Genomic DNA, 23,704 nt, shown 5'->3' with positions numbered 1-23,704 from the left:
TGGAGGTCAGGGAGCCCTGGAGTTTGGGAAGCACCAGAAAATAGATAGTTTGGGGAGTTCCCTGGTGGTCTAGTGGTTAGGACTTGGAGCTTCCACTGCTGCAGCCTGGATTCAATCCCTGGTCTGGAAATAAGATGCCACAACAAGCCACTGCACAGGGCAACCAAAAAAAAAAAAAAAAAAAAAAGTATGCTAAACTATCGAGTTAGAGAGATTGTGTAAATCTAGAAGAGAAGGGGAACCAAATAGAAACTACTGTACAGCCCAGGGAACTATACCCAATATTTTATAATAACATATAAAGGAAAAGAATCTGAAAAAGAATATATACATATATGTATAATGATATCTATGCTGTTATGAAACTAACATGACAGTGTAAATCAACTATGCTTCAATTTTTTTAAAAAAAGAAGAACATGGCAGAATAACACTTGTATTCCTGATACTAATGTGTCATCAGCTATGTACAATTGCTGTTAAAGAAAATGCCAAAATCAGATTTATAAAGAAGGTTATTTCATCCATAGATGGATGACCAACAAAATCAATGATAAATCTTTCCTAAGCATATATGTTATATGGTATATATGTGCTAGTCATTGGACCTTTATGAGGTATCTTTAAGAGCTATTATTCAAAACAAGTATGAAATAAATATATTAGCCATGTCTTTAAATCACTCTATCACACAGTATTAAATCAACATTTTAAAAAATGTTGAAATATTCAATATTTTCAATAATGCTCAGTAATAGTTAACATATTGTTCAAAATAAAATAAAACACGTAAATGGGTTTATTATTAATAGAAAATTTTAATTATTAAAATATTTTATCTTTAAACTTTTATTACTGTGCATGCTTTAGAATGGCCATAAACAGCAATAAAAAAAATCAATATATTAAGGTTTAAAAAAAGAGAAAGTGGCCATTTAGAGGTTGGGGGAAGTGGGAGGATCCAGCAAATGAGACCAAAATGCGGAAAAGTAAAATCAGAAGAATCTCGTATCATGAGAGCCAAGGAAAGTGAATGATTTGAGATTGAGAGAGTGTTCAACCACATTCCAGCTGCTGGGACAGGGGAGATGAGGGCTGAGAATGGACCACTGGATCTGACAAGCTGGAGGTCACTGGTGACCTTGCCAAGCGTGGTGTCTGTGTAAGGTGGCGATGAAAGGCAATTAGAAAAGTTTAGAGAAAGGATGGTGGGGGCTGACGTTCAAGGTCTTGACATGAGTAAATAAGATGGAATGACAACAGGTGATGGCTTGCGAGTGGGATGGCTTGAAGTTGCGACTTTGGAGTTGGAGCTGTTGTTGCAAGGTCAAAGATGCCGTCATAGTTGAGGTCATGTAGAGGACAAGATTCTTGGCACTTGGGAGGTCAATACCATGGTGGCGGCTACACCATCCACGTGGGTGATGAGGTAGGTCATCAGGGATGGCCACAGGATGAGGAACCAGGAATTACAATCCTCACTGGTTGAGGGAGCAGGTGGGAGACTGGAAAATGACCACCCCAGTGAGAAGTGCTGGTGGGTTGAGCAAAGCAGACTCGAAGAGTGATGCAGAAGTACCACCCTCCAAGACAGGGCAATTTGCGGTCTTGTTTACCGACCCAGGGACCCCAGGAGGAGGAATACATGTGGGAAAGATGCTGAGTCCACTTTGGGACAACAAGGAGTGGCAGGTGCCTGGAGGGACATCCCAGGTGGAAGCATCTAGGAGATGGCTGATCATACAGAACGAGGCTCAAAATAATGATCAGACAGGAGGTAAAAAACCAAGAATCATGGTATTTGAGTGGTTACTGAGACAGTGAACAGATGGGAGGAGAAAGGAGAGGGGCTGAAGACACAGTCCTGGGTGAGGGATGGAGGCTCTTGTTTTAGGCTTGGGTGGCAGCTGTAACAGTTACTAGGGTGAGGGAGGTGAGGTGGGGGTCAGGCTTGGAGACTGGAAGTCAAGGGCTCATTTGGAGCACACTGGAGGCGAATCGCCTGAGGTCGCCCACGTGGAGATGTGGCTGCGGGAATCTGGGCTTCAGGCCCTGGCTGGGAGTCCTCCGCACAAGGCTTGCTGGGTTTTCAACTCATAGGACTGGATGAATCAAGATTCCCCAAGGAAGTAAGAAGAAAGAGACAGAGAGAAGACCTCCAAAGACTGAGCCAGGGGCTCCCCAACATTTCATCAACAAGTGGTCCTGTAGCTTTTCCCCAGCAGCCAGTCAGGAAGGACAGGACAAGGAGAGATGGAATGAATGTCCTGAAAACTGAGAACAGCGATGAAATGCTGCAAAGGTTGAAATGAAAATGTCCTCTAAATCCGGTTACATGGAGGCCACACCGATGACCTTGACGGAGGTGGAGGGAGGTGCTGATCACAGTGGGGGAGTGAAATGGGCTTGTTGGGGTGCAGGGGCAACTCTTTCCCCAAGCTTTCTGAGAAAGAAGGAGAGCGACAGAGCCGTAGTTGGTGCAGAGATGGGGTCAAGGGAGGGATCTTTTTCTAGGATGGGAGAGCTCTGCCTGCTGGCTGGAGGGATCCAAAGTTTTTTCCAAAGGGTAGCCATCCTTCCAAAAGTACAGCATCTGAGACAAGGAGGTGGAAGTGGGCACGGAGAGGAGGACGAGGAAGAGACGAAAGGCACACCCCCTGGGTCGTTCATTCGTTGGTTGAGAAAATCTGTAATAACAGCTATCCATTTAATCCTTAATAATAGCTACGGATTGTGAGCCTGGCCCTGCTGTAACAGCTTTTCAAAATTCATCTAATCCTCGTGACACCCCATGAGGAACGTGCTGTCAGTGGCTTCATTTACAGACGAGGGGACTTGGGAAGGTGACAGGTGTTTGAGCAAGAAGTGGAAGGACAGGCGCAGAGGTGGGGGGCCAGAGAGGGGGGCTGTGCCACAGGAGGGGCTCAGCAGGGGCTGCTGAGGGGCTCCCAGAGGGAGAGTCAGCAGGAAGCCTGACAGATGGCTGTGGCCGGCAGGAGCTGAAGAATCAGAGATGACGCCAGGGTCCTGGCTGCAGCCCCCGATTGGGCGCTAATGAGAACAGGAGGAGATCCTGTTTGGGAGCTGCGGGGACAAGGTGGTGGGTTTGGGGCACCCGTGGAGAGGCCCAGCCAGTGCTGGCTTCGGGTCTTTATCCTTGGGGACCGCAGGAGCTGGGGGTGCCCTGCCCAGGAAGAAGGGGCAGAGTGGGCAGACAACAGGCTCAGGACAGGAGACGCAGAAAAGGGAAAGACTTCCCAGCCCTTTACACTTTGAAAAAAAAGCGCTTAATATATACCACCTCGTACCACTTAGAGGGTGACTCTGGAGCCGGACAGCCTGGTTCCAATCCTACTTCCACCACTTACTTGCTGTGTGAGCTGGGACAAGTCACTTAACCTCTCTGAGGCTTGGTCTCCCATCTATAAATGGGGGTAATAATAGTATCAAGAAGCATATTGTAAGGAGATTAAATGAAAAATACACATAAGGCCCTAGGGGCAGTTTCAGGCAGGCAGGGAACAATATCGAAGATTAGCCACTGACCTTGCAGCTGGCCTTCCATTCTGTCCTGCCCTGCCCTGAACACCCAAAGCCTTGAGGAAGGAAGACACACAAAAGGAGAATGATGGGGAGTTCCTGTCATAGCTCAGTGGTAAAGAACCTGACTAGGATTCATAAGGATCCGGGTTCGATCCCTGGCCTTGCTCAGCGGGTTGGGGATCTGGCATTGCTGTGAACTGCGGTGTAGATCTCAGATGCGGCTGAGATCTGGCATTGCTGTGGCTGTGGTGTAGGCCGGCAGCTGCGGCTTTGATTCGATCCCTGGCCTGGGAACTTCCATATGCTGCAGGTGCTGCCCTAAAAAGCAAAAAATAAATAAAATAGAATAATGATAGGATCCCAGATTTGTTTGAACAGCCACATGTATGAGAGAGCCCAGGAGGAAGGTACATGAGGCACAGGGGGTCAGGAAAGACTGCAGAGCGGGACAGTTGAGCTGGGCCTTGGAGGGTGCTTACGAGTCAGCTGGCGGAGAAAGAAGGTTCATTCATTCTTCCAGCCACTCCCCAGCCTCCCCATGGGCCTTGATGGTGCCTGGCTCTGTGCTGGAGAGGGGAGGCCAAAGCTCTGGAGGGAACCTGAGCACCAGGCCGGCCCTCATGTCACTCCCAGTCTGGTGAGGGAGGCAGGCATGAAAGAAATAGATTGTTCTAGGAGAATGTGGTGACAGCCAGCAACCGGGGATGTGCTCAGGAGCTTATGGGAGCCCCAAGGCAGGATGCTGACTTGGGGGTGACAGAAGGGGCAGAGGAGGGGAGCCAGGTAAAGGGTATGACAAGCGAAGGAGGGTTGCATCCCAGGCCGGGGACAGCCATAACCAAAGGCTTCAAAGGGGACACCTTGTGTTGTGAAGGTCACGGGTGTCCCCAGGCTTCCCGACCAGGCTTCCCTCCACCATCCCCACTGCCCACAGGCCTCTGTGGTTTCCCTTGCTCCCTGATCCCTACAGAACACCTCAGAAGAGCCATACCTGGGGGAGGGAGGGATGGAAGGCAAGAAGGAAGGAAGAGAGATGGAGGGAGGGAGGAAGGAAGAAGGAAGGGGTAGATGGAAGGGGTGAGGTGAGCTGCGACACAGCCAGAGAGAAGGGAGGGGAGCCACAGGGTGGCTGAAGCTCTAACCAGCCTGTATGGGCACCTGCTGCGTGTCCACACTGTGCTGAGCACACCTGACATGAGCCATCACATGGAGCCTCAGAATTTTTTATCCCCATTTTGCAGGTGGGGACACCGAGGCTCTGAGAGTCACTCACGCGAGGATCATTGTAAGATGGGAACAGGTGTTGGGCACCAAAGCCCAGAGGCTAATTTATCTCCCGTGTTACGGCGAGAGGCAGGAGGCAGAGGCAAAACCACATGGAGAGAAGATGGCTGAGTTCTCTGAGCAGGAGGCCACCTGGGCCACGGGAGAGGCTGGGAGGGTCCAGACCATTCCCCCTCCACCTGCTGCCATGAGCCACACCCCACTTCCCAGCCCCCAGCCCCGAACGCAGCTGAAAGAATGAAGCCCCTCCACGCCCGGGCTCCGGCCCTCTGCCACACTCAACTCCTGGGCTGCAAGGAAACCTTCTAGAAGCACCACCCAGTCTCCTGCTGCTACTCGCTCCACCTGCCTTATCAACCCCCCCAACCCCCCACCAGCTCTTCCTCATTCTTGAAGAACCTGAAAACAAAGGGACGGGGGGGCAGAAAAAAGGGATGGTGGGACACTGGAAGGCACCCAGCATGGCCAGTGCCAGCATCCTGAGGGAGGCAGCAAAAGCGAGAGGAGGGGTGACAGGGTCTCTCTGTCTCTCTCCACATCCCCTCCCTCTAGTTTTTTCTGCTGGATTTCTCTGTCTCGCTTCCTCTCTCCTCTCGTTCTTTCTCATCTCACGCACATGTGTGCGTGCACGTGCACACACACGCGCGCACACACACATCTGATGGAGCCCCAGAAGGAGAGGAAAGGACGGGGTGAGGGGGAGACTGTCAGACAGACAGACTTGCCAGACAAAGACATTCAGACGGGCTGACAAAGACACATGGGGGTGTCCCAGGTGGGGACCCCCAAATGCTTCTAAAGGAACTGGAGGAAGAAGAGAATGGAGTCCAATCTGCAGAGAAAGACACACACCGAGAGGAAAGGTTCACAGGTACAAGGCAATTGTGAAAAGATCTCAAAATGTTAACAGCGGCTCCTTTCTCTCTGGGAGGTGGGATTACAGGGGATTTTTATTTCATATTCTTCTGCACGTTCTCTCTGGAATTTTCCACCTTCTCTGCGGTGAACACATATTACTTCTGAAACCAAAGGAAAACATAAATGTCATTTCTGAAAGAGAGAGCACATCTGCGGGGTTGCGGGGGGGAACAAAGCCTCCAAAGCCGCAGAGGAGCAGCGGGAGCGCGGACGGCACTCACATACACACACACACATGTGCATACACACAGTCGTCCACGCAGGCTTGCACACACATGGGCTCACACATTCACACACCCCTTCACCTTCACACAGACTGCCACCCACAGGCACACACAGCCTCCCTTTCTTTGGGAGTTTGTGTTCCCAGCACGAATAGCCAGAGAGAAATTCCAGAAACGTCCAAGGAAGGAGAAGAGTGGAGAAGACGAGAAAGGAAAGGCACTGAGGGCAGCCTGGAGACAGAAGGACAGACACACACACTCACACCCCTCCAGCCCAGGGCAGGACTCTGGCGGCCACTGACACCGGGCTCCTGATGCCCTCCTTCTGCTGGTGGTGGTTGCGGTTATAACTTTAACGAACTGTTCTTATTACAAAGGTAATAATGCCATTTGTGTTCCTGGCAGACAATTTAGAAAAAAAAAAAATGATGCTCTACTTTTTGAATGAGCAACAGAACTTATGAATGGGAGTGACCAACGGAGACACAGGGAGAGCAAACTGTGAGAAAACCACAGAGAGGAAGCAAGAGAGGTGAGAGCCTGCAGAAGGATGCACACAAACACACACACACACACACACACACACACACACACACACACACACACTGATGCGGACAAAGGGGCAAGGGCAAGATGGCAATTCGAAAAGGCTGCAGAAAGTGGAGGGTGGCACGCAGGCCGGCAGCTGGTGTCCAGGGAGCCAGGCACGTGGACCCAAGCCCAACAGACACCCCTTGGAGCTCCCACAGGGTGGGGGCAAAATTCATGAGGACTTGAGTGATGGGAGGGGGACTTGTCATCCCGCAGACACACACTCCCGGCCCCGGCGTCTTCGGGACAGATTTTATGAATGAATGAATGTGAGTGTGGGTGGGAACCCCAGGGTGAGAGCAGAACCCATGCAGACTGAGACAGACACCAGAGACAGAGGGACAGGCTGAGACACAGAGACAGGCTCTGAATCAGATCAGAGACAGTAACAGCGGCTGAGAAGGGCAGAGAGCAGAAGAAGGAGGGGCAGTAGGGGGGGGGGCAGGGGTGAGGGGCACAGCAAGGAGGGGCCCAGGTTACAGGCCAGCTCAGGTCCACGCCCAGCACCGCCCCCGCCCCCGCCGGGGCCCCCTCCTCCGAGAACCAGGATCAATAGGCGACTTCTATTGTTTTCTCCCCGCTTCTCTGTATTTTCTAAACGATCTATCATGAAGATGGATGCGTTACTTTGGGGATCAGGAGGAAACATGTGCCTTGAAAGAAAAAGAAAAGAAAGAAAAATGGTACAGAGATGGAGTGGAGATGAAGCTACAGAGAACACGCAGGGGAGTGATCAGACACGTCCACACACACACGTCCTGGGACCGGGGGCAGAGTGGGGGGGAGCAGGCAGGAGCGGGGGGCTGGGGGCGGGGGAAGTGGGCAAACAGGCATGGAGCCCCAGATCTCCAAACACCCCTGCACTCACCCAGGGAGAACATGCTCCTGGAGACCGGGGATGCATTTGTTGATCACCAGCTGTGTGCAGGCGCACCTAGGGTTAGGTTGGTTCCCTCAAGCGTACCAAAATCTTGGGTGGCAAGAGGTCCGGGCAGGAGAAGGTCTCCAGAGAAGGGTCCCAGAGCCCAGAGGCTCAAAGCAGTGTCCCGGGGGAGGAAGAGAAAATTGCCAAACAGATGGGAAGAAGGCCTGGGGCGCAAGGGGGCTTGCTTACCGAGCAGGAGGAAAGCTCATGCATGGGGACAAAGGCTGGAGGAGCAGAATGCGTGGTGAGACAGAGGCAGGACAGCGAGAAACAGAGGGAGACGCAGACAGAGACAGAAGCACAGATGAGCAAAGGAGGCTGAGGGTCTGCAAGGCCTCGGAAGTTGGCTTTGCTCTTTGCACAATGAGAGTGGAGGGATTTAGGGTCTGGAGGTTAGGGGTTGTTTCTGAAGAAGAAAGATCAGAGAGGAAGCCGGTGGAGCCTTCCAGGAAAATATGGGTGCCCTCGGGGGGAGAAGTGGGTGGAGAGCTGCTTAGGGAAGAGCAGCTGCAGGACGGGTGACTGTGGGGGGTGGAGGGCTGGGCTGACCTGGGCACCTAGAGGAATGACCGGGACCCCCACGTCAAAGGGGTCTCGGGAGCAGAGAGTGGGGTGAGATTTGCGGCACTGCCAGATATAGCGGTGTGAGGACCCCTCACACACGATGCCCCAGGAAAGGGGGGGAGTCATAGCTGGGGTGCCCCGGGGAGCTCCAGCAGGGTACGGTGGGCAGGGGGAGTGGAAGGAGAGGCAGATGTGAAGACTCACTCACAGACACACACACCAGAGGCCGGCAGGAAGGGGAGCCCGAGAGAGGAGGAGGGACGGAAGGAAATACGTGGCATGAGACAGACTCAGACATGGCACATCTGGAAAAGTCGAGGAGGAGGGAGAGGGAGGCCAAGACACAGAGAGAGAGGACGAGCGTTGGGGGTGTGGGGAGGCAGAGAGGGAGGAGAGAAGGAAAGAGGGATGCAGAGCCCGTGATGGGATGAGACCCAGAGACAGAGGGGAGAGTCACGCACGGGGAGGCTGAGAGGTGGACAGAGAGACCAGAGAGGGGAGCGGGCTGGGGAGCGCCCCCTCCTCCCCTCCTTCCTGTCTCAGAGCCGGGCAGATTCAGCAACCCTCAGAGACAGAGGGAACGGGCTGGAGGGAGGGGCACGAGCAGAGGGGTGTGCACACTCACAGGTGCATGCGCGCGCGCGCACACACACACACACACACACACACGCGTGTGCGCACAGCCCAGCCAGTGCGCGGGAGAGACTGGAGGGGCGTTGATTGAATAGAGGGATGAATGCAGCAGACTCACAGAATGAGCACAAAAGCAGGAACCCTGCAGAGAGGGGGCCCTAAGCAGGGGCTACTCTGTCTCTGTCTCTCTCATTGTGTGTGTGTGGGGGGGGGCACAAGCGCAAAGAATGACAATGACCCCCAGGGCTGGAGCAGAGAGAAGAGAAAGCAAGTACAGCGTGGTGGACACTCAGAGGAACAGACATACACACACATACACACAAACACACGACAAAGCATTTGGTGCTCGAAAGGAGCACAAAGCCACCTACTGCTCCAGAGAGGAAGGTGGGAGAGAGAGCGAGGCAGGAGAGGGGAAGGCGGCCCTCTCCATACCCACCTGGGGCTCCGGGGATGTCACTGTCCTAAGCACAGGTGACCCAGAGCCTGAACTGACAAAAGGATGCATGCCATTAGCACGCAGTGGAGCAGGAGCTGTGCTGGAAGCCTCTTCCTTCCCCAAACCACAGGGGGAAGACACTTTGCTCAGGGTGAAAGGGGGAGCTTGGGAGGGTGACTCAGACCTGGATGCAGAGCTCTGAGGCAGGTCAGGACTCGGGGCAGTGGGGTGAGAATGCCAGGGGAGGGGTCCCTGCGGTGGCACAGGGGCAGAGGAAGGTGAGGCTTGAGGAGCACTGGGGACTGAGGTCCGGACTCTGTTTTGTGGGTGGCAGAACCAAGGAGTGACGCACCAGGGAAGACACATGTGGTCAGAGGGGTTTGAGAAGGCGCTGCTGTCTGGAGAGGGTGATGTGGGGGAAGCAGGGGTGGCCAGCCAGCCGAGGGGCAGCAGGAGGCAGCCTGGCAACAGGGAACAGCAGGAGACTGAAGAGGCGGCCATGGTAGGTGGCTCAGGATGGAGAGAGGGAGTCCAGGGTGCAGCCAGCCCAGGGGGTGGCAGTTGGGGGGAGGCACAGGTCATCCTGGGAACAGGCGGGCCCAGTGTCCCAAGACAGGAGGCCTTTTGAGACTTAAAAAGAGGCAAAGTGGGCAAAGTGTGGTCTCTCCATATAAGTGGAATATTATTCACCCCATAAAAGGAGCAAAGTCCTGACACACACTATGATGTGGATGAATCTCGAAAACATTACTCTAAGGGAAAGAAATTAGGCTCAAAAGGTTGGGACGTATGGTAGAACTCTGTTCATTGGAAATATCTGGAAGAGATAAATCCACAGAGACAGAAAGCAGATGGGTGGTTGCCTGGGATGGGAAGTGGGAGGAGAGGGAATGGGGAATAACTGCTTAAGGGGATGGCGTTTTATCTTGGGATATTAAAAAAAAAAAGCTTTGGGACTAGATAGAGGTTGTACAACACTGTGAATGCACTACATGCCACTAACTTGTTCACTTTAAAATGGGGAATTTTACGGTCTGTGAATTTCACCTCCATAAAACAAAATTTTTAAGAAAAAATAAAAAGTAATTCACCAAGCAGGCACGTGAGGAAAGGGATTTCCAGGAGGAGCTACCAGCACCTGCAAAGGTGCAGAGGCCTGAAGAGGGTGCAAAGGGGAGCGGGGAGGGGCTTGGAAGCAGAGGAGAGGAGGCGGGAGGGGGTGGGCTTGAATGCTTCTGGGATGTGGGAGCCTCAGGGAGCTATGGGGAGGGAGAAGGTAAGATCGGAGCCGCTTTGCAGAGCTGTGCCTGGTCTCCACGTGGCAAAGGGGTCCATAGGGTGAGATGGGAGACCAGGAGGCCAGAGAGGAGACAGGTATCAGCCACTCAAGGAGGGCTGGTGAGGTGTGAGCCGTGGGCGCCAGGTGGCGAGGTGATTCAGCCGAGCCCGCTGCCCTGGAGTTGGGACCCAGTTAGCCGCAGGTGAGAGCGGGTGGGGTAGCTGCGGCTGGAGCTAGGGACTGCCTCCCTGGGGACTGGGTGGGCAAGAAGAGGCACTTCCCTGCATCCCAGCCAGGCAGAGCTTAGAAATGAGGTGGTTCAGTCAGTCCGAGAACACGAACTGAGTACCTTCTCCACGCTGGGCAGCACTTAGGAGCTGGAGACGCAGCACTAAACAGACACGCCCGCCCTCCTGGAACCCACAGCACAGTGGCAGGAGGATGGTGTGAGAGACTGAAAACAAACCAATAAATCCATATCTAAGATGACAGCTGGCAGGAAAAAGTGCTTTGAAGACACACAGAGCAGGAGAGGGGCAAGAAGAGCTAAAACAGAGGCTGCTGCGTTAGACTAAGTAGTCAGGGAGGCCATTCTGCAGAGGGGATGATGGAGTGGAGACCTGAGGAGGTGAACAAGCACACAGACTGAGAGAGAGAGAGAGAGAGAGAGCACTCCAGCCAGGGGGGACGGCAGGTGCAAAGGCCCTGGGGTGGGAGCAGCATGTCTCATTCAAAGAAAATCGAGGACCGAGTGGCTGCAGCAGAGGTGACAGCAGTGAGGAGGGGGCAGCAGCAGAGCCCTGCCTGGGGCCAAGGGGCTTCAGTGTGGGTGCTGGGGAGCTCCCAGGTTCTGCAGCAGGGCACCCCCCCCCAGGGAGAGAGATAGAACCTGGGGAGGACAGGGGCATGGAGAGAAGGACAGGAGGACCTGTCTGGCTCCAGCCCAGCCAGCGCCCCCTAGAGGGGTTGGCTGCTGGAGACTTGAGTTATCCCTGAAAGTTTCCCCAACAAACTAGCTCAGCAGCAGGAAAGCAGCAGGAGGGCTAGAGCAAGGAGCTTTGGACAGACGCGTTTAGACTGCAGACTAGACTGCAGACGCAGGCCTGACGCCGCTGGAGGAAAAGAGATGAAAGCCTGAGAAAGGCTTCGAGGGGGAGCGGGGCGGTGGGGGTGAGGGGGTGGGGAGCGCAGCAGCGGCGAGGCGAGACCCCCACGCCGCCAGGGGCTCGGGATGACGCACATGGCTGGGCCCACGTGGGGCACAAGGTGTGACATACCGCCTGCTCTCAGACTGGCGAAGCCACCAGGCACAGACGGTGACGTGTGCCACCCGACAAAGCCCCACGGAAGGGGATACAGAGAAAGAAGAGGAGGGGGAGGGAGATGCGGGAGCTGGAGAGCCAGGCGGTGGGCGGGGGGCCGGATCTGTGGCCAGACAGACAGACCTAGGAGCCCCCAGACAGAGAGGGAAGAACACACAGACACAATCACCCAAACAGACCCCTCCCTGAGATCCACAGACAGACACCTCTGTGCACACTCAGCACTGCACATGTGGGAGACAAGGACAGAAAGACACACGGAGAGTCTGGACAGACAGCTGCCACACAGTAAGACCTATACAGAGACCAGCAGACACACCGGTTCACACCGGCTGAAACAATCAGAAACTCAAGTCGGGACAAGTCAGGACACAGAGACCATCAGATAAACACAAACACATGGACACAAAGAGACACACAAACACAGACACTAGGATGCCCAGACGTCCAATACACACACAGACACATCCACGGACACACAGACAGGAGGACCAGATACTCACACACATTGGTGCACAGCGACAGACACACAGACCCTTACCCTGAGTCAGACCAAAACACACATACACTGAAACACGGAGGGAGACGGGCAGGGAGCAGGGGGAACGCCCAAGGGCAGGACGGATGGACGGGGAAGTTGGAAAAAGTGAGAAAACAAAGACGAAGAAGAGGATGTGAAGCCAGATGCCCACCAGGCTCGGGGTCGCCCCTCCACACCAGGGGCCCAGCCACGGCTATGCGTTTGACCCCAAGACCTGCCCCACAGCAGGGGGATTAGGGGTTGGGGGATATTTGCGCCCCTCCTGCCCTCGGTGGGGCGAGGGCAATGTTTGTTGACTGATGCATGACCAAATTTGCCTGATGTTGGAGGGTCACTCTGAGAGGCCAAGTGCACCTTGAGGGGACAGGTGACATGGAAGCCAGTGCAGGGCAAGACACGGAGAAGGAGCCAGCAAGGAGGCAGGGGGAGAGTCAAAGGATGCAGGGTCCCAGAGGTTCAGAGAATGGCCTTGTCTGCAGACTCAGCCCTCAGTTTGCTGGAAACGGGGAGAGGCCCTGGGGAGAGCCATTTCAAGGGGTCAGCGAGTGAGAGGGAGGTGCCCTGGAATGGGATAACCCTGGGATAGGACGTGGGCAGGTGGGGGCCTCGAGGGGGGTTCCACGGGGGGAGACAGACCCTGGCGGGTGGATGGCCCGGGGCTCAGCTGGGCTAGAGACCTCTGTGGCAGCCCGTTGTTTGCTCCTGATGGAGTGAACGGAGTTGGCGAAGGGGGCTGGGGAGCTGCAAGGGGCAGGGGGAGGAGGGCCAGGCCGGAGCCACAGCCGAGGTGGACAGGCCAGCACACATGCAGCATGAGCAGCCAGCAAGGGAAGAAAGGAGAAGAGAGAGAGAGAGGAAGAAATAGAGCCAGGCTCACCTGGAAAATTCTAGATGGAGCCCCCAGGAGCGGGAGAGGAGGAGAGAGAGGCAGAGGTGGGGGAAGCAGGAGCGAGGGGGAGGTGGTGGGCGAGCGGGACACACACACACACACACACACACACACACACACACTCTCACGCACACATACACTCCTGCAGTGACGCACAGAATAGAAGCAGAATTCAATAATGACTTGGAGACAGAGCGGAGGAGCGGGGCGAGAGCGGAGAGCGGGAGCAGAGAGCCAGGGGAGGGAGGGAGCGAGTTAGACGCACACAGCCCGTCTCAGGAGGTAGTCAATAATTGTTGATTGAATGAAGGAACAAAGATGAGGGGATCTCAGAAGGAAAGCAACGTGCGAGAAAGTTCCGAGACGGAGAGACAGAATGCCACACATATACACAGTGAGGGGAAAACAAAAAATCCCGATCGAGTTCTGGATTCAAAACAATGAGAATAAACAGTCCTGGAGTCAGAGTAACAGTTCCCTTGGGGGGCTGGGGGAGGTCACGAGCGAGTGCTGGAGGCTGGGGGGTCTGTGTCTGCGCCAAGGGAAACGGTTCCACAGGTATAGACAACGCGTGAAATTCATTGGGATTTTTCACTTAAGATTGTGCATTTTGTGGTATGTTAAGCTATACCTCAATTTTTTTTTAATGAGAGAATGAAGATAAGAGAGGGAAGGAAAGAAGTATGTCAGATGGGGAAAGAGGAACAGGTGCACACGAGCACACGTGGGCACAGGTACACACACACACACACACACACACACACACACACACACACGATTCGGCAATGCCCACAAGAGAGACAGCGGCTTGGATCCAGCATTGCTGTGGCTGTGGTGTAGGCCGGCAGCTATAGCTCCCATTTGACCCCTAGCCTGGGAACCTCCATATGCCGCGGATGCAGGCCTAAAAAGACAAAAGACCAAAAAAAAAAAAAAAAAAAAAAAGCTAATTCGACCAACAGAGAAAGCCTGCTGCTTAGACCTTCGCAAGGAAAGAGAGAGAGACCCGGGACTGGCTGGGGGAGGAGGGGGGCACAAGGCTGGAAGGCAATGGCCAATATCAGCCTCTGGAGCTGGAGGCATCAGGGGGTGGGGCTGCTGGGGCAGGTGTCCACCACCGCATGGGACAGCCTGGCCAGAGTGACCTGTTGGAGGTGGGGGTGATGCATGCATATGGGGGAGAAGGGGGCCAGGAAGGTGCTGAGTCTGTGATGCGCCTTGAGAAGTGCAGGGGCCAAGTTTGGGGAGGGGCCCGGGAGCAGCCGCGCTTGGTCTGGAGCCCACGACACAGGGGCAGGGGGAGAGGGAGGGGTCGTGGGCACTGAGACAGCCCAGCAGCAACTTGTGCAGGGAGAACAACAGTGGACCCAGGAAGGGGGGCGGGGTGGGGAGTAGGAAAAGGGCCCAGAAATAACTCTCAGACAGACAGGCGGATGGCTAGATGGATGGAAGGAAAGACAGGTCACCACGTGCTCATCGGTGGAGTGACAGCAAACACCAGACAGAGCTGCAGCGATGGATGTAGACAGAGAAACTTAGGGGGAAGCCGGGAGAGAGACAGACCCCAGAGTGCATGGAAAAATCCAAACAGAGCCAGAGAAAGGAGAGGAACAGAGAGCAAGGGGTGAGAGATGTGTCACACACACACACACACACACACTCACACACTCAGGCGTGCAGTCATGAGAGGTGTTCCGTACTGACCGAGAGAAAACACAGAGCAGGAGCAGAGGATTAGGGAAAGTGGCCAAGTTGACACAGTGACAGCTTGTCACACACGGATACACACACACAACCTCTCTCCGAATCTGTGCACACGGGGCCGTTTCAGAATGGTCTTTGAGACAGGGGGGCCGCAGGCGGGCAGGAGGGAGAAACACACACACACACACACACACACACACTGCCCACCCCAGCAAAGGAGAGGCTGGAGTGTTGATTGAATGGAAAGATAAATGCAAATAGCTCAGAGAATAAGCATAAAAGCCGAGAACCCCAAAGACAGGGGCCTGGGCAGGGGGCTACTCCGTCCCTGTTAGTCCTCAGCGGGGCTCTCTCTCTCACTCTCACACACACACACACACACACACACACACCCCGGCCGGGTAGGAGCAGCTGCTCACAATGGATGTTCTAGGAAGAGCTGGGGTGTGAAAGGAGACAAAGCCCCCAGCAGGGACCCCCAGAGCAGAGCAAGAGCGGCCGCAGCTGCCCACGCTGGGAATTCCACATGCCACCAGGGACAGGGACAGGGCACAGACCCCGGCTCGGCCACACGCACAAGCCTGAGGGCCCCGCACGAGGGGTGTGGGGAGGAAGCGAATGGGGGACATGTTGTTGGGGACACACACACACACACACACACGACTATGCGGTCACAGCTTGGCGGAGAGAACGCATTAACGCAGGGAGCGCACAGAGTCAGGCTGAAACCAACCGAGAGGCAGAGACAGAGAGAGACACAGAGCAAAACAAAAAGAGAGACAGAGGCAGACCCGGAGACAAAGGATAGGAAAAGAGAGGGAAACGCAGAAAGGCAGTGGGGGAGGGGTGAAGAGCTGACCGACAGACCGAAAGCGAGAGCGACACGACCAGACAGAGGGGCGACCCTGGGCAGAGGGGCGGGCGGCCTGGAAAGAGGAAGCCGAGGTGGGGGCTGTGGAGGAGGAGGGGGAGAAAGATCCGCAGAGGAGGGGACAGAGCCCCAGGCCGCCTCTGAAGAGCAGCCCCATCGATGGGGGTTTTAATCGGGGTTTTAAGACGGAAGAAGCAAAGGAATGAATGAAAGAAAGGGACCTTCGGCACAGCCCACGCTGGACTCAGGCAACAGCCGGGGGTCCGCAGGGGACCAGAGGCCACACAGCCCACGCCACCCACATTGCACAACCCGCACACAACCACACACGGCCCAGGAGCACACACACATGAACAACTGCAGGAAACTGGAGAAAAGATAAGGTTCCCATAAGCCCAGGGAGAAGGGGAAGGAGAGAGACGCAGATACAGAGGCGTGGGGAGAGCGGAGTTGCGTGCGCCTCTCTCGCCCTCTCTCGGTGTCAGTCTGTAAGTCTGTCTGTCTCCCTCTCGCCGCTCGCTCTCCCACATACAATCACACCCCACACCCCAAAACAGGGGTGAACCGGGGGGGCAGAGGAAAGAGAGCACGTGATGACCGGGTGGCTGTCCCACCTCCTGGCTTTGGCACGCACAGCTGTCCCGCTGCCTGGACGCATCCCTTCCCCACCCCCAGCCCCGCTTCTCCACTGCTGCCCTCCAGCCTTGCTCAGCCCCCTCCTCAGGGGAGCCCTCCCAGACCCTCTCCTCAAGCTCAGACCCCGTCTCTACTCTCCCAGGCCTCTGCACCTGTTCTGCTCATTGTCCGTCTGGAACAGTAAGTGCCTTGCCCATGGCTGCCCCCCACCCCCCTCAGATTGTTCTCACTCTGAACCCCAACCCCTGACCGGGGCCAGGTGCTCAGTGGAAATGTGTTCGGTGAATGCTTACACCCTTGAGGGAAAGCAAAACTGCAAGGTGTAAGGATGAACGTGGAGGGGAAAAGCCGAGGGTGAAAGAGGCAGGCAGAGGGAGAATGGCAGAGCCCTGGAGGGGGACAGAAAAATGGGGCAGTGCTTTTAGAATAATCTAGAAGGAGGCACCTGGGTGGGGGCAGAGGCCTGGGAGCTGGCAGGCAGTGGTGGGGTGAAGTACTCTCAGTAGGCACAGGCAAACACACACACACACACTCGCACACAGCCAGGCAGGGGCAGCTGCTCCATGCTGAGTGTTTTCTGAAGAGACCAAGGAATGAAACAAAACACCCACCCCCAGCCCATGGCAAGGGGAGGGGGCTGCAGGGAGAGAGCCCATGCTGGAAACTCAGCAAGCCTGCAGATGAGAGAGGGCCGAAGGCCTGGGGGATGGATGGCGAGCAGACACACAGACACCAGGGCCACGCACGTTTGTTGGAGGAGTGAATGAATGAACAGAGATCCCAGAGCAAAGGCCAAACCTGCTAGGGTGAAAGAAATGACGAGAGGGACCGAGCCACAAAGACTCAGGGGCCAGGGGTGACACCCGTGGCTTTGATGCACTCACCCCCATGTCAGGGACCAAAGGCAGGGGGCAGAGTGGAAATGAAGAAAGACACGGGGCGAGGATTGCTGTTCTGCCAGCAACAGTGTTTGTCCAGACCCCGCATAGAGAAGGCACTCAGTAAATCTGCAGCCCACAATATCTTTAAGGGCCCTTGACAAGCATACTTTAATTTCTTTTAAAATCAGAAGAAAAATGAACTCAAACTCAAAGAAATTGTTTTCATCTATAATATGAATATATTCAACTTTCTATCAGTCTTGTGGGAAAATAGAATTTTTTGGTATTTTTTATGAAGGAAGCAGCCCATGAAGGCAAAGCTAACTAGAGCCCACGAAAGTCATACTGGGGCTCTGGTTGAGCACCCAAGCCTGGGACCGGGTAATACACGGCCAAGGTTAGGACAGACGCTACTTCAGGGAGTGCTGGAGTCAAGGAATCCAGGGAAGGGGCGATGAGGGGGCCTTCCCTGAGGAGGTGGATATACAGGCTGAAGGAGGAAAAGACACGTCAGGCAATCAGGTGGCTGGAGCCAGATTGCCGACAGGAGAGGCAGACAGGGACACCAGAGACAAGGGATTCCGAGTAGGGCCAGAGGTGGGAGGAGGAAAAGAAAGGCCATGGCAGAGTGCGGGGAGGGATGGCCAAGCCTCCCAAGGCATGCGGCCCAGCGAGGGAGGCTGAACGGTGGGGCCCCCTGCAAAGGGGGCAGGAGCGGACAGGAGGTGCGCTGCGTTTGGAGGGTCGAAGGTGAGGTGTCCAGGGGACGGTTGCCAGGGAAACCATTCAGGAGGGAGGCCTTGAGGTGGAGGCTGGAAGGAGAATGGAAGCCAAGATGGGGGGTGAGCAGAAAGTGACCCTCGGGAGCCCCGGGGAAGGGGCTGGGGGTGCACAACAGGTTCATTCACAGATACGCATGCACTCGGATGCATTCATACCAAGGGCGGCAAGAAAGGGAGGAAGAATGAGAAGGAGGATTTTAATAAAACTGCAGGGAGGTGGAGGTGGGAGGTAGAAAAAGACCCACTGGCACAGAGATCCAGTGGCAAATGTGCGCGCGCGCACACACACACACACACACACACGCAGGACAATCAGAGAAAGAGAGGGGTATTTAATGAGACCACAGCAAGGGGGAGGCGAGGTGGCAAAGGCAGATACACAGATGGATGGACAGATGGACAGACAGGCAGAGCCCTGAATCCCACGGAACACACTGAGGGGAGCACAGGTCAGGTATGGGTTGAGAAGAGCCCCAGGGAGGGAGGGCTGGGGAGAGTGGGATGGACAGACAGATGGGCATCTCTCAGCCAGACCCCCCCCTCCGACCCCCACATCAACTCCCCTCTCCCTCCACGTCTCTTCCCGGCCAGTCCTTTATTTCTGTGTTTCTGTCGGTCTCTCTCTTTCTCTCTGCAAACCACAGCTTTCTGGAGCCCCAAGAGAAAAATGGGAAAAGAAGACAGAGATGAGAGAAAAAGACGAGGGACTGTGTGTGTGTGTCCAGCACGAGGTCTGGTTGGAATTTTTAGGAGGGGAGGGAGGGAAGAGACGAAGGGGCAGAGGATGAGCAAAGAGACGAACGGCAGCGCGGGGCCGCAGCCTGTAAGGGTCAGGAAAACGCACATGCTCCACACGCCACGCACACCGCACACGCACACATTACACACCGAGGAACCGCAATTCCTGGAAGGGAGGTCAGTGAAACTGTAGAGAAAGGGAGGCAGGGAAGGGGCTGAGAAAGACAGAGCCAGCACAGGGGGCTCACACAGATACACAGGGAGGCACGTGCAGTCACAAAGCCGCAGGGGCCGTGGGGGGTGGGGGGTGGCGGTTTCCTCTTTGGAACAAGTTTTACGAATGAATGTCTCAAAGAACCAAGAGGCTGGCAGTCCAGAGGGAGAGCCCGTGTCTGTGGGCCAGAGGATGGAGAGACAGAGACAGACACGGAGGCCAGTGGGCAGAGAAGAGGCAACAGACCCAGATGGACACACACCCCAGAAACATGTCCCAACCTCTCTAGGTGGGAGGGGAGGGTAGAGAGCACAAATGACCGTCTTTTTTATGTGCTTTTCTGTATCTTTCCTCCTCTGCTATAAGAAATATATTTATATATATTACTTTTTCTCCACGGGAGCCAACATCTCATTTTTCTCAAAAAGGAAAAATGCATGCAGAATAAGAAAAAAAAACATTGAAACCTGGAAGGGCAGGTGGAGGGGACAAGGAGGTCTCCGTGTCTCCAATCCCCTGCCGTGGGCTGGAAACTGAACAGGGCAGCAGAGGGAGGAGCCAGCAGAAAGGCCGTGAGATGGCGGTCCCAGCCGGGTGGACGCTGCTCTCACCTCTTCACTCCGTCTCTCTCTCGAAGAGTCGAGCAAAAAGCAAACCTGACAGAGGCCCAGAGTGAGGGAGTCAAAACCAGAGAAGGAGCCAGAGACACAGCAAACTTCTGCCTCCCTTCCCTGACCAGGCAGCACCCCATGGGCCACATCTGGGTGCATCGGGCAGAATTTCCCCAGCCCCTCAAGCTCTCATTCTAGTGATGGAGCCGCGTGAACCTCTGTTACGTGACAACCTTTTTAAGTTCCGGGGGGGTCATGGAAAACCTCCCAGAGGTGGTCTATGGGGCTCATAGATGTGTTTTGAAGGATGAATAGGAGTTTGTCAGGCTGCAGAGAGGAAAGAAAGGCATTCTCAGTGGTGGGAACAGCCTGGGCAAAGGCTCAGCTGTGTGGGAGGGCCCGGGGGAGAATAAGAGGCCAGAAAACTTGGTAAAGAGAAAAAAAAAAAATCTGAGACACAGAGAGAGAAAGAGAGACTTGAAAAACAGAGACAGCAGCAAGGCACAGAGAAAGAGAAACTAGCAAAAGTGAGAAACAGACACATATAGAAACAGAGACAGAAAACCAGAAGCAGCACTGAGACACACAGAGAAAGACAGAGAAGTAGGTGGAAGGAGGTTTAGGGAAGAGAAAAGAAACAAAAAATTGTCCAGACAGAGAACCTGGGCCAGAGTCAGGGAGAGCTTGTGAAGCAAAGACAGACAAAGAACGAGAGACAAAGGCAGAGAGAGACACAAAAAGAGGCATACACACTGAATCACAGGGCGAGCCACGCTGCCGCCGAGAGATGGAAAGGGGGCTGGGGGGCCTCCCGGCTCCACCGGCCTCCCAGCACCCAGCACCACGCAGGCGCACTCCCTACCCGTCACTGCAGCGCAGGCCAGCGCTCTGTCCCCACCAGGGCTGGGTCCCGGGCTGCTCGCAGTGTCCCTGCGCTCCCAGGCACATGTGGGACCTGGTAGGAGTGGCCTGTACACACCCTGAGCCCACATGCATCCCTGAAGACATACGCGGTTCCCCACGCAAATGAGCGGAGTCCGGCCATACGCATCGGACCCAAGGCCCCGGGGAGGCTGAAGGTTCAGGCAGAACCACTTGGAGTGGTGTCTACACAGTACACACAAATCCCTGCGCATAGAGACAGAAAAAAATAGGTTCATACATCGGGGCATACACCCGCAGGAGCCCAGACTCACAGACCACCTGGACACATGTCCACACACCAACACAGACACCCATGAGCAGAGACCCATACACACCCACGTGAACACAAAGGCACACACTCCCACGAGCCTAAACGCATATCATGCTCCTGTCTCTGTGCCCCAGACACATGCACACTCACAGGGTCTCCCGTGTCCATTCTTACCCAGACACTGTGGTATCTGGCTCGTGATATTAACAGTAAACAGAAAAACGCCTTGATTTTGATCTCCCCTCCCCCCTCCCCGCAAGCCCTCCAGCTCCAGTGCTGCCTGCAAAGACCCCTCTGACCACAGTCTGTCCCTCACCTCCCCGCCCCTCTCTCTCCAGCACACAACAGATACTCAAGAAACCACTGGCCAAATTCTGAGGTCTGTTTGTGTTTAATCAGACAATATGCAAAGTATTTACAACCAATTCCAAACCCCCCTCCCCCCCCAGGCCTGGGCTGTGGAATGTGGGACTCCCCCAGGCCCTGCCCAGAGCCGGGGGGTCCCCTAGGCCTCTGCATAGTCATCTGAAATCTACAAAACACTGTTTTTTTAAAAAAAGGGACCGTATTAGGACACCTTATACAAAGGGTGCTGGGCAGTCGGAACAGCATTTGAGATCACGCCGGGGTAAGTGAGCCCAGATTTGACCAGGGCGGACAGGAGAAGACTCGGGTAATAAACATGTATGAAAGAAAAAGTTGAAATTTCATAGGCAGGCACCGCTTGGCCTCCTTCCCCACTGGCAGGGCCTGGCTGGCTCGAGAACCCCTGGCAGCGGGAGTGTTATTGCTATGATGGGGGTGGTGGGGGCTGCGGGTGAAATGTACAACATGTCTGGGGAACAGAGCAGGGGGCATTTTTACATGTTAAATATGGACACACACATGGAGCAACACACATGCACACGCACACACACACACGTACACGCACACAAGGGCCCTTGGCACAATGCCTACAAATTGTCAGCTGCCCCTTTTAGGAAGGGCACACTGAGGCCCGGGGAGAAGCCACCAGATATTCCCAAGGCTGCACGGCAGAACTAGGGCCAAAACACCAACCCTTCATACCACGGGCTGGCCTCACCACGTGGCGCCAGGCCACAGGATCTGGACAGGAGTGGAGCAGTTGCAGAGCAGTGGCAGTGCCATGGCCACATATGGAGACAGACACTGCAATCCAGAGAGGAAGCAGGGGCTGCCCAAGGGCACAGGGCCAGACCTGGTGCACATTAATAGACACCCCGGTCCTCTCTCATCCCAGCACAGGCACTCCTTTCCCTATGCACGAGTTAAGGGGTGCCAACTTGGGGAGAAGAGCAGGGGCCAGGCATTGAAATGACACAGGACGAATTGGGGGAAGGAGGACCAGGGGTTCCTTCCTGAGGCCAAGGCCTCCCAACCACTTGGATCTTCTACTTCTGCTTGATTGCCTCCAGAGCCTGTGAGCTCACTCCCTTTCATGGTTGGCTAGCTCTGAAGGTAAAAAACCACCCACATTCTGATTGAAATCTGCCTCCTTATCTTTGAGCCATCGCCCTTCATTTCTAGCTCAGCCCTCTATCCACCTCCACTCCCCACCCCCACAACAGCCCCACTGAGCAAGCAGTGGCAACACGAATCTCTCTGCAATCTCTAACCCATCCTCAGGCCCCTTGTCTCCTGGGCTGCCCCAGTCTGTCCACGATGCCTCCAAGGACAATCTCGCTGGTTCCTGAGGAAGACAGAGGGAGCACCGGGTTCCAATCCCGCCTCAACCGTGAACTGCTCTGCAGCCTTGGACAAGTCACATCCCCTCTCTGGACTCAGTTTCTCCAGGGGTAATACAGGGACAAGGAGTTGATGATCTCTGAGGATCCCTCATGTCTAAGGAGGGCAGGGTTGGGGGGGTCCACCCCACCCACCATCATCACGTCCAGCTAGGCCTTGGGCCGCCCAGCCTGGGAGCCACAGCACAGGGGTCTGGACCCAGTGGCCTCCACCAACGGGTCTTTCAGAAATGGACGGCAAGTAGGGTGGCAGGTAGGCCAAGGGCCAGGGGCCCATCACTCCTCTTTGGAAAGGCTCTTGGGCCAGCTCTGCAGACAGACCTGGGAGAGGCGTGGAAGTGGGAAGGAGCCAGTGTGTGGATTAGGGCGAGGCTAAGAAAAGGGCGCCCTCAGCCCCAGCCCTTCTTCCCAGTTCCTCCTGCTGAGATGCGCAGAGCTCAGGGAGGGCGTGCAGGGAGAAGGCGGGTGGCTGGGCGGAGGCCCGGACACAGTCACTGCGCCAGCCTCAGACCCCGCCCCCAGGGCTGCCCGGGGCCCCAAGCCCTTCCATGCCACAAAAGACGGAGGGGCCTTGTCCTTGGCCCCTCAGAGAGGATCAATGGCGGGCAGGCAGAGGGAGGCGAGACCCCATGTCAGGGGCCACCCAACCCAGGATCCAAGCTGAGAAGGCAGTCTGGCCCTGTAGCCTGTACCCTATAGGTTCTCTCCGGGCTGGTACTGGGGCTCGGTGGACGTGAAGTAGTCCTCCAGGAAGGCCTGCAGGTACTCGAAGGTGGGCCGTTCCTCCGGGTCCTTCCGCCAGCACTGGCACATGAGGTCATGCAGAGACTCGGGACACTCAGGCGGACAGGGCATCCGGTAGCCCCGCTCCACCTGGTCCAGCACCTCGCGGTTCACCATCCCTGTGGGCGGAGGGAGGCGTGAAGCGGCTGGCTGCGGTGAGAAAAGTGGGGCGGGGGGAAGCGGACAGGGACAACAGAGATGGCTTCCTGCCTAGGACAGGGTGGCCGTGACCATGGGGAAGGGAGCTGGCCTTGGGCTGGGAGCCCTGAACAAAAAGAGAGCCTAAGATCAGATGTTCCACCTCTTGGTTATACAGATGGGGAAACTGAGGCCCGGGAGGGGCTGTGACTTGCCCGAGGTCACCTGAGCAG

The 23,704-nt window shown here is 55.3% G+C and overlaps 1 protein-coding gene and 2 long non-coding RNA genes across 15 annotated transcripts in view; 1 reads left to right on the top strand and 2 right to left on the bottom strand.

Annotated features, from left to right (window-relative positions):
- Window positions 1-798: 798 nt before the first annotated feature.
- LOC146395297 (uncharacterized) lies at window positions 799-20,717 on the bottom strand. The gene is made up of 3 exons (XR_014832308.1): window positions 20,600-20,717; window positions 19,446-19,634; window positions 799-5,846 (listed from the first exon to the last, which is right to left on the bottom strand). It is a non-coding gene; the product is annotated as an uncharacterized LOC146395297 (long non-coding RNA).
- On the top strand, window positions 18,353-22,629 carry LOC146395296 (uncharacterized). Of its 2 annotated transcripts, none has more exons than XR_014832311.1 (2): window positions 18,353-18,475; window positions 22,432-22,629. It is a non-coding gene; the product is annotated as an uncharacterized LOC146395296 (long non-coding RNA). The 2 variants fall into 2 exon arrangements; XR_014832310.1 differs by having other exon boundaries at window positions 18,384-18,480.
- SRC (SRC proto-oncogene, non-receptor tyrosine kinase) overlaps window positions 21,160-23,704 on the bottom strand; it is a 53,657-nt gene continuing 51,112 nt past the window's right edge. For all 12 annotated transcript variants that reach the window (XM_021077969.2, XM_021077972.2, XM_021077973.2 and 9 more), the window contains one exon: window positions 21,160-23,452. In XM_021077969.2, the coding sequence (XP_020933628.1) occupies window positions 23,244-23,452 (209 nt within the window). In that variant the 3' untranslated portion in view covers window positions 21,160-23,243. The remainder of the gene's footprint in view (window positions 23,453-23,704) is intronic.

The sequence above is a fragment of the Sus scrofa genome, chromosome 17 (assembly GCF_054392235.1).
Source record: "Sus scrofa isolate SSC_HxYL_T2T_F1_AM1 chromosome 17, Sscrofa_HxYL_maternal_Yorkshire_Landrace_v2.0, whole genome shotgun sequence".
NCBI classification, from domain to species: domain Eukaryota; kingdom Metazoa; phylum Chordata; class Mammalia; order Artiodactyla; family Suidae; genus Sus; species Sus scrofa.
The sequence above is the reverse complement of the archived record's forward strand: the minus strand, read 5'-3'. Positions and strand labels throughout refer to the sequence as shown.